This window comes from Ochotona curzoniae, unplaced genomic scaffold, assembly GCF_017591425.1.
Source record: "Ochotona curzoniae isolate NIBS_2020 unplaced genomic scaffold, NIBS_Ocur_1.0 contig_2692, whole genome shotgun sequence".
Taxonomy (NCBI): Eukaryota; Metazoa; Chordata; class Mammalia; order Lagomorpha; family Ochotonidae; genus Ochotona; species Ochotona curzoniae.
This window is the reverse complement of record NW_024465556.1, coordinates 14,266,712-14,282,503: the sequence shown is the minus strand read 5'-3', so window position 1 is coordinate 14,282,503 and position 15,792 is coordinate 14,266,712. Positions and strand designations below refer to the sequence as shown.

At 44.7% G+C, this 15,792-nt stretch overlaps 1 protein-coding gene across 1 annotated transcript in view; it reads right to left on the bottom strand.

The window, feature by feature from the left end:
• The window catches only part of TET1 (tet methylcytosine dioxygenase 1), an 82,006-nt gene extending 68,565 nt beyond the window's left edge, over positions 1 to 13,441 (bottom strand). The window contains exon 1 of the mRNA XM_040976044.1: positions 11,447 to 13,441. Coding sequence (XP_040831978.1) covers positions 11,447 to 13,327 — 1,881 coding nt within the window. The 5' untranslated portion in view covers positions 13,328 to 13,441. The remainder of the gene's footprint in view (positions 1 to 11,446) is intronic.
• Between the last annotated feature and the right edge of the window lie 2,351 nt (positions 13,442 to 15,792).

Here is a 15,792-nt window from a genome sequence, read left to right as displayed (position 1 = left end):
CAACAACAACAAAAATCTAACTTGTATTTAGGAATGAAAAAAACAAAAGGTTGACAAACTAGAAATCTCTGAACTTGGGCTCTGTAGACAAACATGCACCATCTCCTGGTGCTCACCATTGTAGAACAGTGTAACTTGGACTAGAGGAACTGGCTGGCCAGGTTCACACGTATTTATCCTGCTGATGGCACACACACACAACATGGCAAGGTATGGTCTGACAGAAGTCCAGAAATTAGCAGCCCCCATGTCAGAATCAGTCAAGAGCCACATTACTCTGTTGACGCAGTTGGAGTTTACAGGTGCCTGTGGGACAGACACCAAAGGTCCGTATCCTTGCTCCCACCCAGTCTCTGCTCAAGTGTGCCACAGAAGTCTCACCAGCACACAGAGATTCTGTAAAAGCACTGAAGACATACAACATCTGCCCTCAGTGGAAGGAATTGTAGCAAAACTGTATTCCATATGCCCTTTACAACATATGCCAAAATGAGAGCCCACCGCACGAATACACTAAGCAAAGCCGTGGCTAATGTAAGCTAAGACCCTCGTCCAACTTCACCAAAAAGACAAAACTAATTGTCAACCAATTCTGCAATGCCATACCTGAAATCTGGCCATTTTCTCATAGGACTCAAGCATACAATAGTTTTATTTGTATCACATGACACAGCTGCACATTCAGCTTTCCAAGCACAACCTACGTTGGTAGTGCTAGCATGGTAATAAACACAACTCACTTCATAATGTAATCTAGGATACTGCTATCTAAGCCAAATTAAACATGCAGGATTTCAACATTCTGAGGAGTGGGGAGTCAATATTTGCCAGAGTCAATGCAAGAGACATTCAACTTACAGACCATCTCAACTTACAAAATGCTTGTCTAGCCTTTCAATTATTTTTTAACTCAGTGCAGAAGGCTGGAGACGCACAAGTCCAGACTCCACCCTCAAAAGCATGGTCTAGAGCAACGCATATGCCTCACAATACCATGTTACAATACACAGGAGAAGCACTGCAGCCGAAAACAAATTCCTAGATGATTATTTGTACAATAAAGTTGGCAGTTAAAAGACTTTTTTTTTTTAAATAAAAACGACAGACAGACACAGATGATGACAGATAACTCTACAGACTCACTGCAAAAGGCTTCCACAGCTGGGGCAATAAGAAACTGAGAGCCCAGGACTTCATCCAGGCCGGCCACGTGGGTGGCTTCACCTCCTGAGCACCCCAGGAGAGCATCAGCTGAACTGAGTCAGAACTCAGAACTAGGAGTAGAAACAAAGTACCCCAACCCAAGGGCTAAATCAGTAGCCTGAACACCTGCCCCTTCTGTATTTGTGAATGCTGAGAAGATAAACTAACCTTGACGGAAGACAATACCCTCATCACTTTAGAACTGAAACAAAATCTTAAAGAATTACTCTTTATTTGCAAGGTAGAGTTACAGAGAGGAGGAGACACACAAAGGAGAGGAAGATCTTCCATCCACTGGTTTTCTCCCCAGTACCCTAACAGCTGGGGCTGGTCCGTATCTGCCACATGAACACAGAGACCCAAGCACTTGGGCCATCTTCTGCTGCTTTCCCAGGTGAATTAGCAGAAAACTGGACCCAAAGCAGAGCTGCCCATGTGATGCAAGCATCACAGATTGCACTCCACAACACTGCCTGACAACATTTCTTAAATAGGGCACAAAAATCTACCATAAGACAGATTACTAGTGAATCATAGTAGAATAAAGTTCAGAATTTATGGTCACTAAAAGGCTTGATTAAATGAGTGAAAAGATAAGTCAGAGAATAGAAAAACAGTCTTGCAACCACATTCAACAAAGAATTTGTATAGAAACAATGAACTCGTCCATATAAATATTGCAAAGTTAGAAAAGAATATTAACATGGCAAAAGAGTCCTAGCTGCTCTACTTTTTTTTCCTTTGGACTTATTTTTTTTAATTATTATTAGAAAGTCATATATAGAGAGAGCTAGATGGGAAGGGGGACATCCAGATTAGAACCAGCAACTCTATGGGATCCCTGGCACACAAAACAGATTTTTTTTGCTGCTAGGCTACCACGCCAGGCCCCAGCTACCCCACCTTCGTTTTTCTTTTCCTTTTTTTTTTTTTTAAGGTTTATTTTCGGGCCTGGCGGCGTGGCCTAGTGGCTAAAGTCCTTGCCTTGAACCTGCCAGGATCCCAAATGGGTGCCAGTTCTAATCCCGGCAGCTCCACTTCCCATCCAGCTCCCTGCTTATGGCCTGGGAAAGCAGTCAAGGATGCCCAAGCAATGGGGCCTGAACCAGTGTGGGAGATCTGGAAGAAGTTCCTGGATCCTGGCTTTGGATTGGTGCAGCACCGGCCATTGTGCTCACTTGGGGTGTGAATCATCGGACGGAAGATCTTCCTCTCTGTCTCTCCTCCTCTTTGTCTATCTGACTTTGTAACAAAAAATAAATCTTTAAAAAAAAAAAGATTTATTTTCTTTTTATTAGAAAGTCAGATACACAGAGAGGAAGATCTTCCATTCATTCATTCACTCCCTATGTGTCCTCAATAGCCAGAACTGAGCCAATCTGAACCCAGGAGCCAAGAGACTTTTCCAGGTCTCCCACGTGGGGGAAGGGTCCCAAGACTTTGGGCCGTCCTCAACTGCTTTCCCAGGCCACAAGCAGGGAGCTGGATGGGAAGCGGGGCAGCAAGATTACAACATGTCCATATGGGACCCCGGTGTGTGTAAGGCAAATACTTTGGCTGCTAGGCAACCGCGCCAAAACTAGCTGCTCCACTTTTAATCCAGAGCTCTGGAAAGCAGCAAAGCATGGACCAACTACACACAAACATGCAAGACGAGGATGGAGTTCTTATCCTCTGACCTTGATCTGCCCCAATGACAAACATTCCAAGTACTTGGGCAGTAATATAAAATCTCATTCTCTGTCACTCTCTCTGCACTCTATCCAAAACCCATCAAATAAATAACTACCAAAACAAACAAACAAACAAACAACCCCACCACAACAAAAAATAATCTTTAAAAAATAAAGAGGCTGGCCTGGAGCAGTAGCCTAGTGGCTAAACCTTGCCTTGCATGTACTGGATCTCATATGGGCGCTAGTTCATGTCACACTTCCCACCCAGCTCCCTGCTGCTTGTGGCCTGGGAAAGCAGTGGAGGATAGCCCAATGGCTTGGGACCCTGCATTCAGGTGGGAAAACTAGAAGAAGCTCCTGGCTTCTGGCTTCAGATAGGCTCAGCTCCAGCTGTTCCAGCCAATTGGGGAGTGAATCAGCAGATGGAAGATATTCCTCTGTGTCTGGCTTTCCAATAAAAATTCTAAAAATCTTAAAAAAAAAAAAAAGAGGCTAATGTTGTCATCTTAACAAAGTAAAGCTGCTACCTGTGACGTCAACATCCTAGGTGTTGGTCTACATCCCCGTTCTTCCAATTCTAATCCAGCTCAATGCTAATGGCCTGAGAAAAGCAGCAGAGGATGGAAGAGACAGAGGTATCTTCCTTCCGTTGGTTTATTTCCAAAATTGTCAGTCTTAACAGCCAGGACTGGGCCAGGCTGAGGCCAGGAACAAGCAGGTTCATCTGAGTCTGTTAAGAGTGTAGGGCCCCGTTGGGCCATCTTCAGCTGCTTTCTCAGGCACATAACCAGGAAGCTGGATTGGAAGTGGAGCAGTTGGAACTCAAACAGCACAGGGGATTTAGCATGCTATTTCCAATCCAGCACCCACTCCCATAAATTTCTTAACTGTTTATTTTTATTTTATTTGAATGCAAAGACAAAGAGATTTTCCATCTGTTGATTTATACCTTAAATGCCTGTAATAGCCAGGGGTGGGCAAAGTTGAAGACAAGAGCCCATCAGGCAAAGATTTAAACCCTCAAGTCCAAAGTCAGGGTACCAACTTTATTTATGGTGTTCAGGGTGAGCCTGATGGGAATCATTAGATCTCAGGGGGTTTTCCTCAGAGGGGAGTTCTCAACACAAGTTTGATAAGAAAGGCTGAATTGGATGCAGCCCTCTCTGCAATCCTTCTTCTGCAAGGCTATCTAATATGTTCACAGATGGCAACAAATGGATCTGATCAATTTTGGACTTGAACTTCAAAATTTTTATGAAAAAGCTAAATGAGGGGCCAGCACCATGGCATAATAGGCTAAGCCCTCTGCCACTGTGTATGGCTTGGGAAAGCAGCAGAGGATGGAAGAAAGCCTGGTTGCTCATTTGCCCAGCTCTGGCCATTGCAGCCATTTGGAGAGTAAAGAGCAGATGGCAGATCTCTCTCCTATTGTCTCTCTCTCTCTCTCCTAAACACTGTTATTCAAAAAAATAAATAAAATAAGAAGTCTAGCTTTGAAAAGCTAAATAAATGATCATTTTCTAATTTTTATGTCAACTACGTAGGTATTAGCTCACTGATACAAATACAAAACTATTCCTTGCTTTCCCAGATAACTTGCCATCACAGAGCCAGCGTTCTCCTTGTCCTCTCCATGTACTATGACATGGGTTCATATAGGTGCCCAGAGTTTAGTACAAAAACAACTGCACACACTCTTCCGAACCACGTTTAGGAATAATAAAGATTGCCTTTTTTAAGGAAAAAAGGGGGAAATTAGGAGAGAAAAGTAATTCAAACAGCAGCAGTAACATGCAAGAATCACAAAGATTTTGTCTTCCCAAGTTCAATTCTACACTAAAACGAACCAACTGTTCTTAGATAAACAGCTGACTTAATGTCTAAGGCAGGACAGAAAGTACGTAAGCCTAGAACACGTGGGCCAAAAAATAAACAACTCCTCTAAAAATGGTTAATGGTTCTTTCCAGAACAGTACGATCATCAAATGAAATCGTGGTAGTAAAGATTATAATTCATTGAGCATAGTAAAAACCAACGTTTAGAGGTACAGAATATACACACACATCTGGAAAGCAAGACAAAGGACTTCAATGCCAGAAATAACATCCTGCATTGGAACACATGGATGCAGTCTCCTGCTAATGGAGACCCTACGAAGTCTTACTGATGGCTCCAAGAACCGAGTTCCTGCCGGCCACATGAGAGACCTGCACCGAGTTCACAGGTCCCGGCTGTGCTCCAAGCCCAGCACCAGCCACTGAGTACCTGGGGAATCCAACCATGGATTGGAGTTCTCTCCATCTCTATATCTCGCAAAACATGGATGGACAATGTGAATGATTGCCCTGCTGATCTTTTTTTGGAACTAGTGAATTTCTAATGTGTCTAGTAAAGGATTTGAAAATGGGACAAGCATGCAGGCCCATGCTATCGCCACTCAGCCTTTGGCGAAGATCAAGTGTAGGTATCTCTCAACCATGCAAGAGACCCAAATGGAGTTCTTGGCTCCATGGCTTAGGCATGTACTAGCCCTGGCCATTACAGCCATTTCAATCTCCCTTTTAGGCAAATAAATAAAATATTTTTTTAACAAAACAGATAAGGGGAGGTAACAGATAAGCTTGCCATTTGGAAACCATCAAGAAAATTCACCCAGCGGGGTCCAACACAATGCCTCAGTAGCTAAATCCTCACTTTGCAAGTGCCAGGTACCCAGATGGGTGCTGGTTCATTCCCATCCAGCTCCCTGCCTGTGGCCTGGGAAAGCAGTCAAGGACGGCCCAAAGCTTTGGGACCCTGCACCCATGTGGGAGACCCAGAGGACGCTCCTAACTCCTGGCTTCAGATCATCTTAGCCGTTGCCATAGTACACATTTGGGGAGTGAACCAGTTGAAGGAAGATCTTTCTCTGTCTCTTCTTCTCTCAATAAATAAGTATGATCTATTTTCCCAATATAAAACACATAAGTCTTTTTAAAAAAATCACAAGGAGAGGGCAGCATGATGGCTCAACTAGTTAATCCTCCACCTGCCAGTGTCAGCATCCCATACGGGCACCAATTTATATCCCAGCTGCTCTGCTTCCCATCCAGCTCCATGCTCCATGGACTGGGAAGGCAGTGGAAGACGGCCCAAAGCCTTGGGTCCTGTACACATGTGAGACCAGGAAGAAGCTCCTATCCCAGGCCAGAATCGGCCTTTGAAACTACTTGGGAAATGAACCAGAGCATGGAATATCCTTCTCTCTTTCTCCTCTCTCTAAATCTGCCTTTCCAAATTAAATATTTTTTTAAAGATTTATTTATTTTTATTCAAAACTCAGATATATACAGACAGGAGGAGAGACAGAGAATTATCTTCCATCCGATGTTTCACTCCCAAAGTGACAGCAAGAGTCAGTGCTGCGCCAATCCTAAGCCAGGAACCCAGATTCTCTTCAGTCTCCCACACAGGTGCAGGGTCCCAAAGCTTTGGACCGTCCTCGACTGCTTTCCCAGGCCACAAGCACAGGCTGCCGGGATTAGAACCTGTGCCCATATGGGATTCCAGCACATTCAAGGTGAGGACTTTAGTTGCTAAGGTATCAAAGTTTGGGAGTGTGGTATTCACAAAGACTCAATCTGGGTTACAAGGGTTCTGTGCAATAGCCTGGCAGCTAAAAAGTCCTCACCGTGCCAGTGCTGGGATCCCATATGAGTGCTGATTCGTATTCCAGGGGCCACACATCCAATCCAGCTCCCTGCTTGTGGCCTGGGAAAGCAGTCAAGGATGCCCAAAGCCTCGGGACCCTGCCCGCCCACGTGGGAGATGGGGGAAGGCTCCTGGCTCCTGGCTTCGGATCAGCTCAGCTCCAGCCATTGTGGCCACTTGGGAGTAACAACAGACTGAAGATCTTCCTCTCTGTATATCTGACTTTGCAATTTAAAAAAATAAATATTTTATTAAAAAAAAAAAAAAAGGAGGTAGAAGGGGGAAATATCAACACCTACCAACACTGCAATGCAGAGAGAGAGAAGGCACCACCTTAGCCCAGTGGCCAAAATGAAGATCATGAATAGTGAGAAGAAAAAATTAACATCAGGTATCTCCCGACAGGATGGTTTTACCACCAAGAAAAACTTGCTACTCAAATCTATTGTTACTTGGGGACACAAACTCAAATACAGAGACAAAATAACCGATAGTGACTTTTGAAAAGTTGCCACAAACATAAACCAAAAATTAAAGGTCACTTTCATGAAAAAAAAAAGCCAAATTATAAGATTTTATTTATTTAAACTATTGGAAATGCCAAGAAAACTGACAAAATACAAAAGTCGTATTTCCTAGGAGAGAAGCAAATGCTATAGGTGCAGAGACCTACCAAGAAGCAAAAAGAAAATTTTGGAAAAGAATGAACTTGGCACAATGGCACAATTGTCTAGACCTCTACCTGCAAGCACCAGCATTCAATACAGGTACAGGTCGAGTTTCAGCTGCTCCACTTAATATCATCTCCCTGCTTGTGTCCTGGGACAGCAATGGAGGATGGTGCAAAGCCTTGGGACCCTGCACCCACATGGGAGACCAAAAAGAAACTCCTGGCCCCTATTTCAAATCAGCTCAGGTCAACGCCCAGCCAGCACTCAGGGAGTGATCCAGTCAAAGGAAGCTCTTAGTCTGTGACTCCTCCTCTCTGAAATTCTGCCTTTCCAGAAAATTAAGTAAATGTTTTTTTTAAACTTAGTTTCTTTTATTATTATTATTATTATTATTATTATTATTATTATTATTATTATTGGTAAGTAGATAGCCTACTGGATAAATCCTAGCCTCCCATGCACGAGGATCTTGTATGGATGCTGGTTTGCATCCAGCTGCTTGACTTCCCACATAATTCCCTGGGAAAGCAGTCCACCACGGTCCCAGCCTTTGGATCCTGCTCCTGCATGGCAGTTCTGGAAGAAGCTGCTGGCTCCTGGCTTAGGATCAGCTCAGCTCCAGCCCTGTCTGCCACTTCAAGAGTGAACTAGTGGTTGGAAGATCTTTCTCCCTCTGTGTCTCCTATCTGTAAATATGGCTTTCCAACAACAAAAAAATTTAATAAATTCTAAAAAAACAAATAAACACACAAAAAACACTATTTAAAAAATGTTTGAGAAGGTACCAGTTTGTGCCCCATCAGATTAAGACACTGCGCACATGGTGTCATATCAAGTTACCTCTGCCTATGGCACCAGCATCCCATAGTGTCACTGGTTCAAGTCCCATCTCCATTTCTGCTCTGTATCTCTGTTAATGTCCTTGGGGAAACAGAGGATGTCCCAGGTCCCTGGACTACTGCCACTATCTGGAGAAGGTTGCTGGCTCCTGGCTTCAGATCAGCTCAACTTTGTCTATTGTAGTCATGTGGGGAGTGGACCAGTAGATGGAAGATATCTCTCTCTCTCTCTCTCTAGTTGTAGCTTTCAATATAAAATAAATAAATCTAGAAACAAGAAATGAATAATGATGGCCTGGCACTGTGGCCTACCAGCTAAAGTCCTCACCTTGGACCCACCAGGATCCCATACGGGTGCCAGTTCTAATCCCAGCAGCTTCACTTCCCATTTAGCTCCCTGCTGTGGCCTGGAAAAACAGCCAAGGACGGCCCACTGCCTTGCTGCACCCAGGAGGGAGACCTGGAAGAAACTCCTGGCTTCAGATCGGCTCAGCTTTGGTCATTGTGGTTCACTTGGGGAGTGAATCATCAGACAAGGGATCCTTCTATCTCTCCTCCTCTGTAGATCTCTGACTTTCTAATAAAAATAAATAAATCTTTCAAAAAAAAAAAAGAAATGAATAATGAAGCAATATTAAAAAATGTCATCATGGACCAATTTAGATGAAAACCAATTATTTATTCTTGTAGAGGCTTATTTACTTTATTGGAAAGCCAGATACACAGAGAGAAAGATCTTCCATCTGTTGTTTCATTCCCCAAGTGACCGCAATGGCTGGAGCTGAGCTGATCCAAAGCTAGGAGCCAGGAGCTTCCTCCAGGTCTTCCACATGGGTGCAGGATCCCAAGTCTTTGGGCCATCCTAGTCAAGCAGGGATCTGAATGGGAAGTGGAGCAGCCAGGACACAAACCAGTGCCCTTATAGGATCCTGGGTATGCAACACAAGGACTTTAGCCACTAGGCTACCGTGCTGGGCTCTGAAAAATAATTCTTCTTACTACTCTAGCATTTCCCTGGTTTACAGCATGTAAAAGCAGCAGGGGATGGCACAAAGTCCTTAGGCCTCTGCACCCATAAGGGAGATCCAGAAGAAGCTCCTGGCTCTTGGTTTCAGATGGGTGACCACTTGGGAAGGGCACTAGTGAATGAAACATCTTTCTATCTCTTAATGTCTCTTTACATTGCTGTTCCGGGCCCAATGTTGTAGCCTAGCAGCTAAAGTCTCACCTTGCACACCCTGGGATCCCATTTGGGCACCAGTTCTAATTCCAGAAGCCTTGTTTCCCATCCAACTCCCTGTTTATGGCCTGGGAAAGCAGTCGAGGTGGCCCACAGCCTTCGCACCTTGCATCTGCATGTGGGAGACTCGGAAGAGCTCCTAGCTCCTGGCTCCTGGCTTTGGACTGGCGCAGGTTCAGCCATTGCAGTCCCTTGGGGAGTGAATCATCGAATGGAAGATACTTCTCTGTCTGCCTCTCCTCTCTGCATATATCTGACTTTGCAATAAAAATAAATATTTTACAAAAAAGGTCTCCCTGTTTTTCTGTACCTCCATCTTTCAAATAATTTGGGGGAAAAAGTCTTGCAGAGAAAGAATACTGAACCAATAAGAAATAAAAGCAAATATTAGCAGTGGCCAAGAAAATAGCAGGAGTGCTCAGGTCTCATAAGAAGAAGCTCCTGGTTCTGGGCCCTTGGCTTCAGATCAGCTCATTTCTGGACTTAGTGGGCACTTGAAGACCTTTCTCTGTCTCTCCTTTCTGTAAATTTGACTTTCTATTAAAAATAAATTTAAAAAAATAATTTTTGAAAAGCGATGGTTTCAGTCATAATTCATGAAATCTTCTAAGTCCTAAACCTAGGAGCCAGCACTGTGGATAATGCCATCACATGTGGCACACCATCCCTTTTGGGCGGGCACTGCTCCAAGTCCCTGCTATTCCATTTCTCATCTAGCTCCCTGCTGATGTGCCCGAGAAAGCAGTAGAAAATGATCCATTGGCTCCAGCTGTTGTGATCATTGTAGAAGATCTCTCTCCTTGTGTAACTCTGTCTTTCAAATACATAAATAATCTTTAAATAAAATAAATCCATGCCTGGTGCAATGGCTCAAGTGGCCGATCTTCCTCTTGCAAGTATTGGGATCCTACATGGGCGCTAGTTTGTGTTCTCGCTGCTCTACTTCCCTTCCAGGTCCCTGCTTACAGTCTGAAACATCAGTAGAGGATTGCCTAAAGCCTTGAGACCCTGCACCCTGGTGGGGGGTGACCCAGAGGAGATTCCTGGCTCCTGGCTTCTAATGGGTTCAGGTCTGGCAGTAGTGGTCATTTGAAGAGTCAACCAGTGAATGAAAGATCTTTCTTTCGCTCCTACTCTCTGTAAAATCCGCCTTTCCGATAATAATAAATAAATCTTTTTAAAAGATTTATTTATTTATTATTATCGGAAAGGCGGATATACAGAGAGGAGGAGAGAGAGAAAGGAAGATCTTTCACCCGATGACTCACTCACTCTCCAAGCGGCCGCAACAGTCAGTGCTGCGTTGATCCAAAGCCAGGAGCCAGGAGCGGGTACAGAGTCCCAAGGGCTGTCCTCAACTGCTTTCCCAGGCCACAGGAAGGGAGCTAGATGAAAAGTGGGCCACTGGGATTAGAACCGGCGCCCATAGGGGATCCTGGTACATGCAAGGCAAGAACTTTAACCACAACGTTATCGCACCGGGCCCTAAATAAGCTTTTTTTTTTAAATCCAAAATCAATTGAGACTTACACTACCTAAGGTTCATAAACATAAAGAGGAACTACTGTTTCTATATGATTGGAGTTTACACTCTATTTTCATTTGATCCCAATGACATAAGTTCTAAGGAGTAGGTAGAAATGACCTGCTACAAGCTGAGATGGAAACAAAACTGTTCTTCCCTCTCAGGAAAAGTTGCAAGTTTAAGGATGCGCACAGTCTAACTCCTTCCAAAGCAAAGCAGTTTAATTCCTCTGATTTTTTAGGCTTGCAAGAGTTAATGAATTCGTTCTGCTCTTGCTTTTTAAATCTGTAACTTCCAAGAAAGACAAGCAACCGGCCAAAATGAGACAGAGTGGAAGTCTTTGCGAAACCACCTTTCATACAGTTTCCCTACGTCTACATCAAATCCTATAATGGAAAAACTGTACACTCTAGTTTTCTGGGAACCAGTCCACAGGACATACTTCGGCCACAAACATAAATTCCTGTAGACAATTTAGAGTAACGTAGAAGGATGCCAAGCACTACTGTGGCAATCGCCCCACACGCATCCCCACGGCGCAGGGCACAGCTGCCACCCAGCTGCCACCCGGCGACTCGCGGCTCCCGAGGTGTTCCCTTACCTCCACAGGCACGAGCACGGACGGCTTCTTTTTCAGCTCCTCACATTTCCTCTTCTTGCAGATCTGGTGACTGTTCTTTCTGTTCCTGCAGTAAGTACATTCCCCACAGTTGGTCTTCTGCTGGCAGGGCTCACATACCCCACAGCGCTTTCGTTTCTTCTTCTCCAAAGTAGGTAACAAGGTTGTGAAGGAAGAAGGGACAGTAGTGGCCAGTGACATGGGAACTGATGCTCCAATGGGGTTAACAACATGGCCGAGGCTGACCTTGCAGACCTCCCAATCCTGTGTGCGGGGATCGGCCTGGGAGGGTTGGGCAACATCCCGGGCAGTGTGGTGGATTCTGCTCTCGCCGGCTTCAGTTGGTGCAAAGCTTGCGGGAGCCCGTTTCTCCTGTCCTGCATTACGAATGGCCGTTTCCGGAGGTATACAACTGAACTCTGAGTTTGATGATGATGGAGGAGTGGGCCCTGAACCCAAAGGTAAAACCTGTGCAGCACCCTGGACCCCCAGCCCATAGGAGACTGTGCTCGGGGGCTCAGGCCATTGGCGGGGAGCACTGTAGGTAGCATTTAAGTTTGCAGGCATAAGAGGGAAAGACAGGTCAAGGGCAACATCTCCACTCACCCCAAGGGTTTCTTGTGGACCTGGAGGAGTACCAAAGACTTCTCCTTGCACTGAAATAGCACCGGGAATTCCTGGAGGATCTGGGGTCTCACCCAGGACCCCACCATGCACTGCATTAGCACCAGAAAATACCAATGGATGTGGGTTAGTATTAGAGGCCTGTCCTACAACAGAAGTGGTATCAAGAGGTTCCTTTTGGCCTTGGGTGGCTTTGAAAGGCTCCTGATGACCTTGTTTAGCACCAAGGCTTCCTTGCTCTGAACCTGACAAAAGCAGCTTTATTAGATCAGTGGGGTAGACAGAGCCACTGAGAGACAAGCAGCTTCCCAGGTCCAGTTCAGGTACAGCCTTAGGACAGCTGGAGGTGGAGCAAGCATTATGTTCACTTTGGATGGGATCTGAGTGAGAATCGGAGAGCTTCAGAGATTCTACTCGGGAACCCAAGTCCTCTAACTGAGTGCTAGGGGTTCTTGGAGAGGTAACTTCAGGAGCTGTTCTTTGGAGTAGAGGAGCACACACAGTGTCCTGTGCAGGCATTCCATGGGAATGGCTGCTATCATTCAACGTGTCTTCAGTAAACAGTCTCTCCCCACCACATGTCCCTTCCAACTGCCCAGAAAGGGACTCTGTTACAGGACCACTGTGAGTGGGGACATTTCCTTTGGAATTTTCAACTATTTGAAACGACTGGCTTGTCTCCTGGCTCTCGCCTTCAGCTAAAGAGGCATTTTGTGGACCCACTAGATTCTCTCTATCAGGAGGGATGAGCAGGTCTTGCATTGGGACTGAATCACTTGCTGGGTGTGGTACTACCATGTCAGCGAGTACCCTCTCATCACATTCAGGCTGCTTTTCTAAACTCTTAGAAGGTGGAGCTTTCTTGGATTTGGAGACCACCATGGGTGCTTGGGAAAGTCGCCTGTTGAGAGACGTGCTGCGGAGGGCCATGGTAAACCCATTGCAAGTTAAAGAGTCTGGGTTCTGAAACAGAACCTCCGTCCGATCCAAATTCATGCGGGCTGCTCCAGCTCTTGTCAGAAGGCTTCTGGCTGGCACTGGCGGCGGTCTAGTTTCAGTTTTTTTCCTAACATCTTTCTCCTGAATGAATTGTTTTAATTTTCCAGGGCTCAGAGTCTTGACCAGTGCTGCATTTTTGTTGACTGGCTTGGATGTCTTCTTGAGTTGGCTGTTTTTCTTTTTGCTTAGATCTTCCTTCCTGACTAGCCTGGAAGGCCTGGCATGGCGAGATCGAGACATGGTGATGGAGGAGGAAAAAATGAAAGCGCCCAGGAAACAGAGTCATTGGTCCTTTGGAAAGTCTTGCTTTGAGGAGAATCTGGACTTATGGTCAAGTTCGGTCACACTAAGGTCATACCTGAAATAATAAAACAAGTTGAAAGTCAGTCTTCTTCTCAGGCAATTTCCCAGCTGAAATACAACATCTACCACTAATAATCAAATTAGAGAATGTTTATGGTGAAGGAAAAATACAATAGACAAAAAAATACTAAGCTATTCATTAACCCCAGGCTGCTCTGTGAAGTTTCCTTAATTATATATGGTAACAACAAGTTATGTTAGAAGTTTCTCAAATAAGGGAACTATCTACCACACCTCTGTGTTCCAAAACTAAAATGATAACTTTTACACATCGGGATGCCTTATAAATTATCTCTCTTCTTGTCTTCTGAAGTCTGTTTGTTTTGTTTTGGTTTTAGGCAGATCAGATTTACATAGAGAAGGAGAAACAGAAGAAAGATACTCCATCCACTAGTTCACTCTATAAATGGCTATAACAGCCAAAACTAAGCCAATCTGAAGCCAGGAGCCAGGAGCTTCTTCTGGGTCTCCCATATGGGTGTAGGGTCCCAAAGACTTGAGCTTTTCCAGGCCACAAGGAGAGAGCTAGGTGGGAAGTGGAGCAACCGGGACAGGAACCAGCACCCATGTGGGATCCTGGCACTTGCAAGGGAAGGATTTAGTCATTGAGCCATTACATTGGGCTATACAAATTATTTATTTCCTGAGCACATGCCCAAGGGGACAATGTCTGTTTGACAGTAAGCTGGTAAGACAGAAGAACAAGAGGCTTTGATAATCCTCAAAACTCTACTTTTAAAGACTCAAAACATTTAATAACAAGTCACAACACACTCAAAGGTGGCATAAAAACTCCAGAGCAACTACCACAGATTGGTTTATAAATAAGACTCATGTTCCAACAGATATCTGTTGAGCGCCTACAAGGTAGAAGGGATTGTGGTGGGCACTGCCCACATTTAGAAAAGATGTCCCTCTAGTTTCTAACCCAAATGAATCTATTTTTTACATACATTTCTTTTTGACGGTTTTTACACAGTTAAGAAAGATACATGCCTATGTACACTGAGGAATGGGGGAAAATAAAAAAATAAGACAACTGCTTCCAATTTTATCTGGGGGAATAGAGAAGGACAGAGGACTGCTCCTAGTATCCTAACTGCATTAGTGCTGACGGATGGGGAAGAGCCATTCAGTATAACTCAACTGAATGTAAAGACTACAAGTTCTGAAAATCCTTTCTAGTGCCGGGCGTTCCAGCATAGCGTGTTTAGATATTGCTTGCATCCCCAGCAGGCATCCCATACAGGAACCAGTCTGTGTCTCAGCTGCTCTACTTCCGATCCAGCTCCCTGCCAATGTGCCTGGGAACGCAATGTAAGGTCTCCTGGCAGGTTCAAGGCGAGGACTTTAGCCGCCAGGCCCTAACCGAGTCCATCTTAAATGAGGTTGCTTTGAGGTTTCAATGAGCTCCTACAGAGATAGTCTAATGGTACTGGTGTCATCCTTGTGGGAAGGTGGGTGGTCGGGCAAGATGGATTTTAGAAACTTTCAGTTCTCATTTCTAGTACTGCGATTCTGCCAAGTTCCTTTCTCTTACTCTTCAGCTTCCCTCGTGTGCAATAGAGTTGGAAGCCTAACTGTATGGACCTTACTGGGTTATGAGAATAAAATGAGGTATGGTTAAAGGTTTAACACGTACAGGTACCCAAAAGGCTTCATGAACAGGACCACCCCCTCCTAAAATCAAGCAAAAGCTAGTTGGCATGATTGTGGAACCAGTCTTAATTCATGGTCAGCCATATCCAACAGATGACTCTGCTTTGCTTTTATTCTCACATGACACAGCAGAAAGTATCAATGCACTGGAGTGACAGACCTCAGAGCACACCTAGATTCCAGACACTGTGCCTATCAGAATTTAAGAGAGGTTAGACCCTGGAACCCCACATCACCCAAGTCCCAGCTCTGGGTCTAGTTCCTGATTCCAGGGTCCTGCTAATGCAGACCTGGGAAGCACCAGAGCTGGTTTCAATACCGGGTTTCTGCCACCAATGGGGGAGATCCAGACTGAGTTCCCAGCACCTGGCTTGGTGATACCCAGCCCAGCCCCAGGTACTGCAGGCATCCGAAGAGCTGACAGAAAGGAGTCCCATCTGGCTTTCTGCCTTTCTTGTCTGTCTCCCTTTCAAACAAATTTAACATTTTAAAAAAGAATGTTTAAATGTATTCATGAAAACATGAACTACATGAAAACCATTTTGGTGAATCTGTACTAAATACAAACAGAATACTTCTCTTGAATTCTTGGCATCTAAGCTTACTGCTCTCATTTTTGTATATATAAAAAAAGGTCTTGATTTACAGTTAGTAACTGCTTGGCTGTGAAAAATTATAGGTTA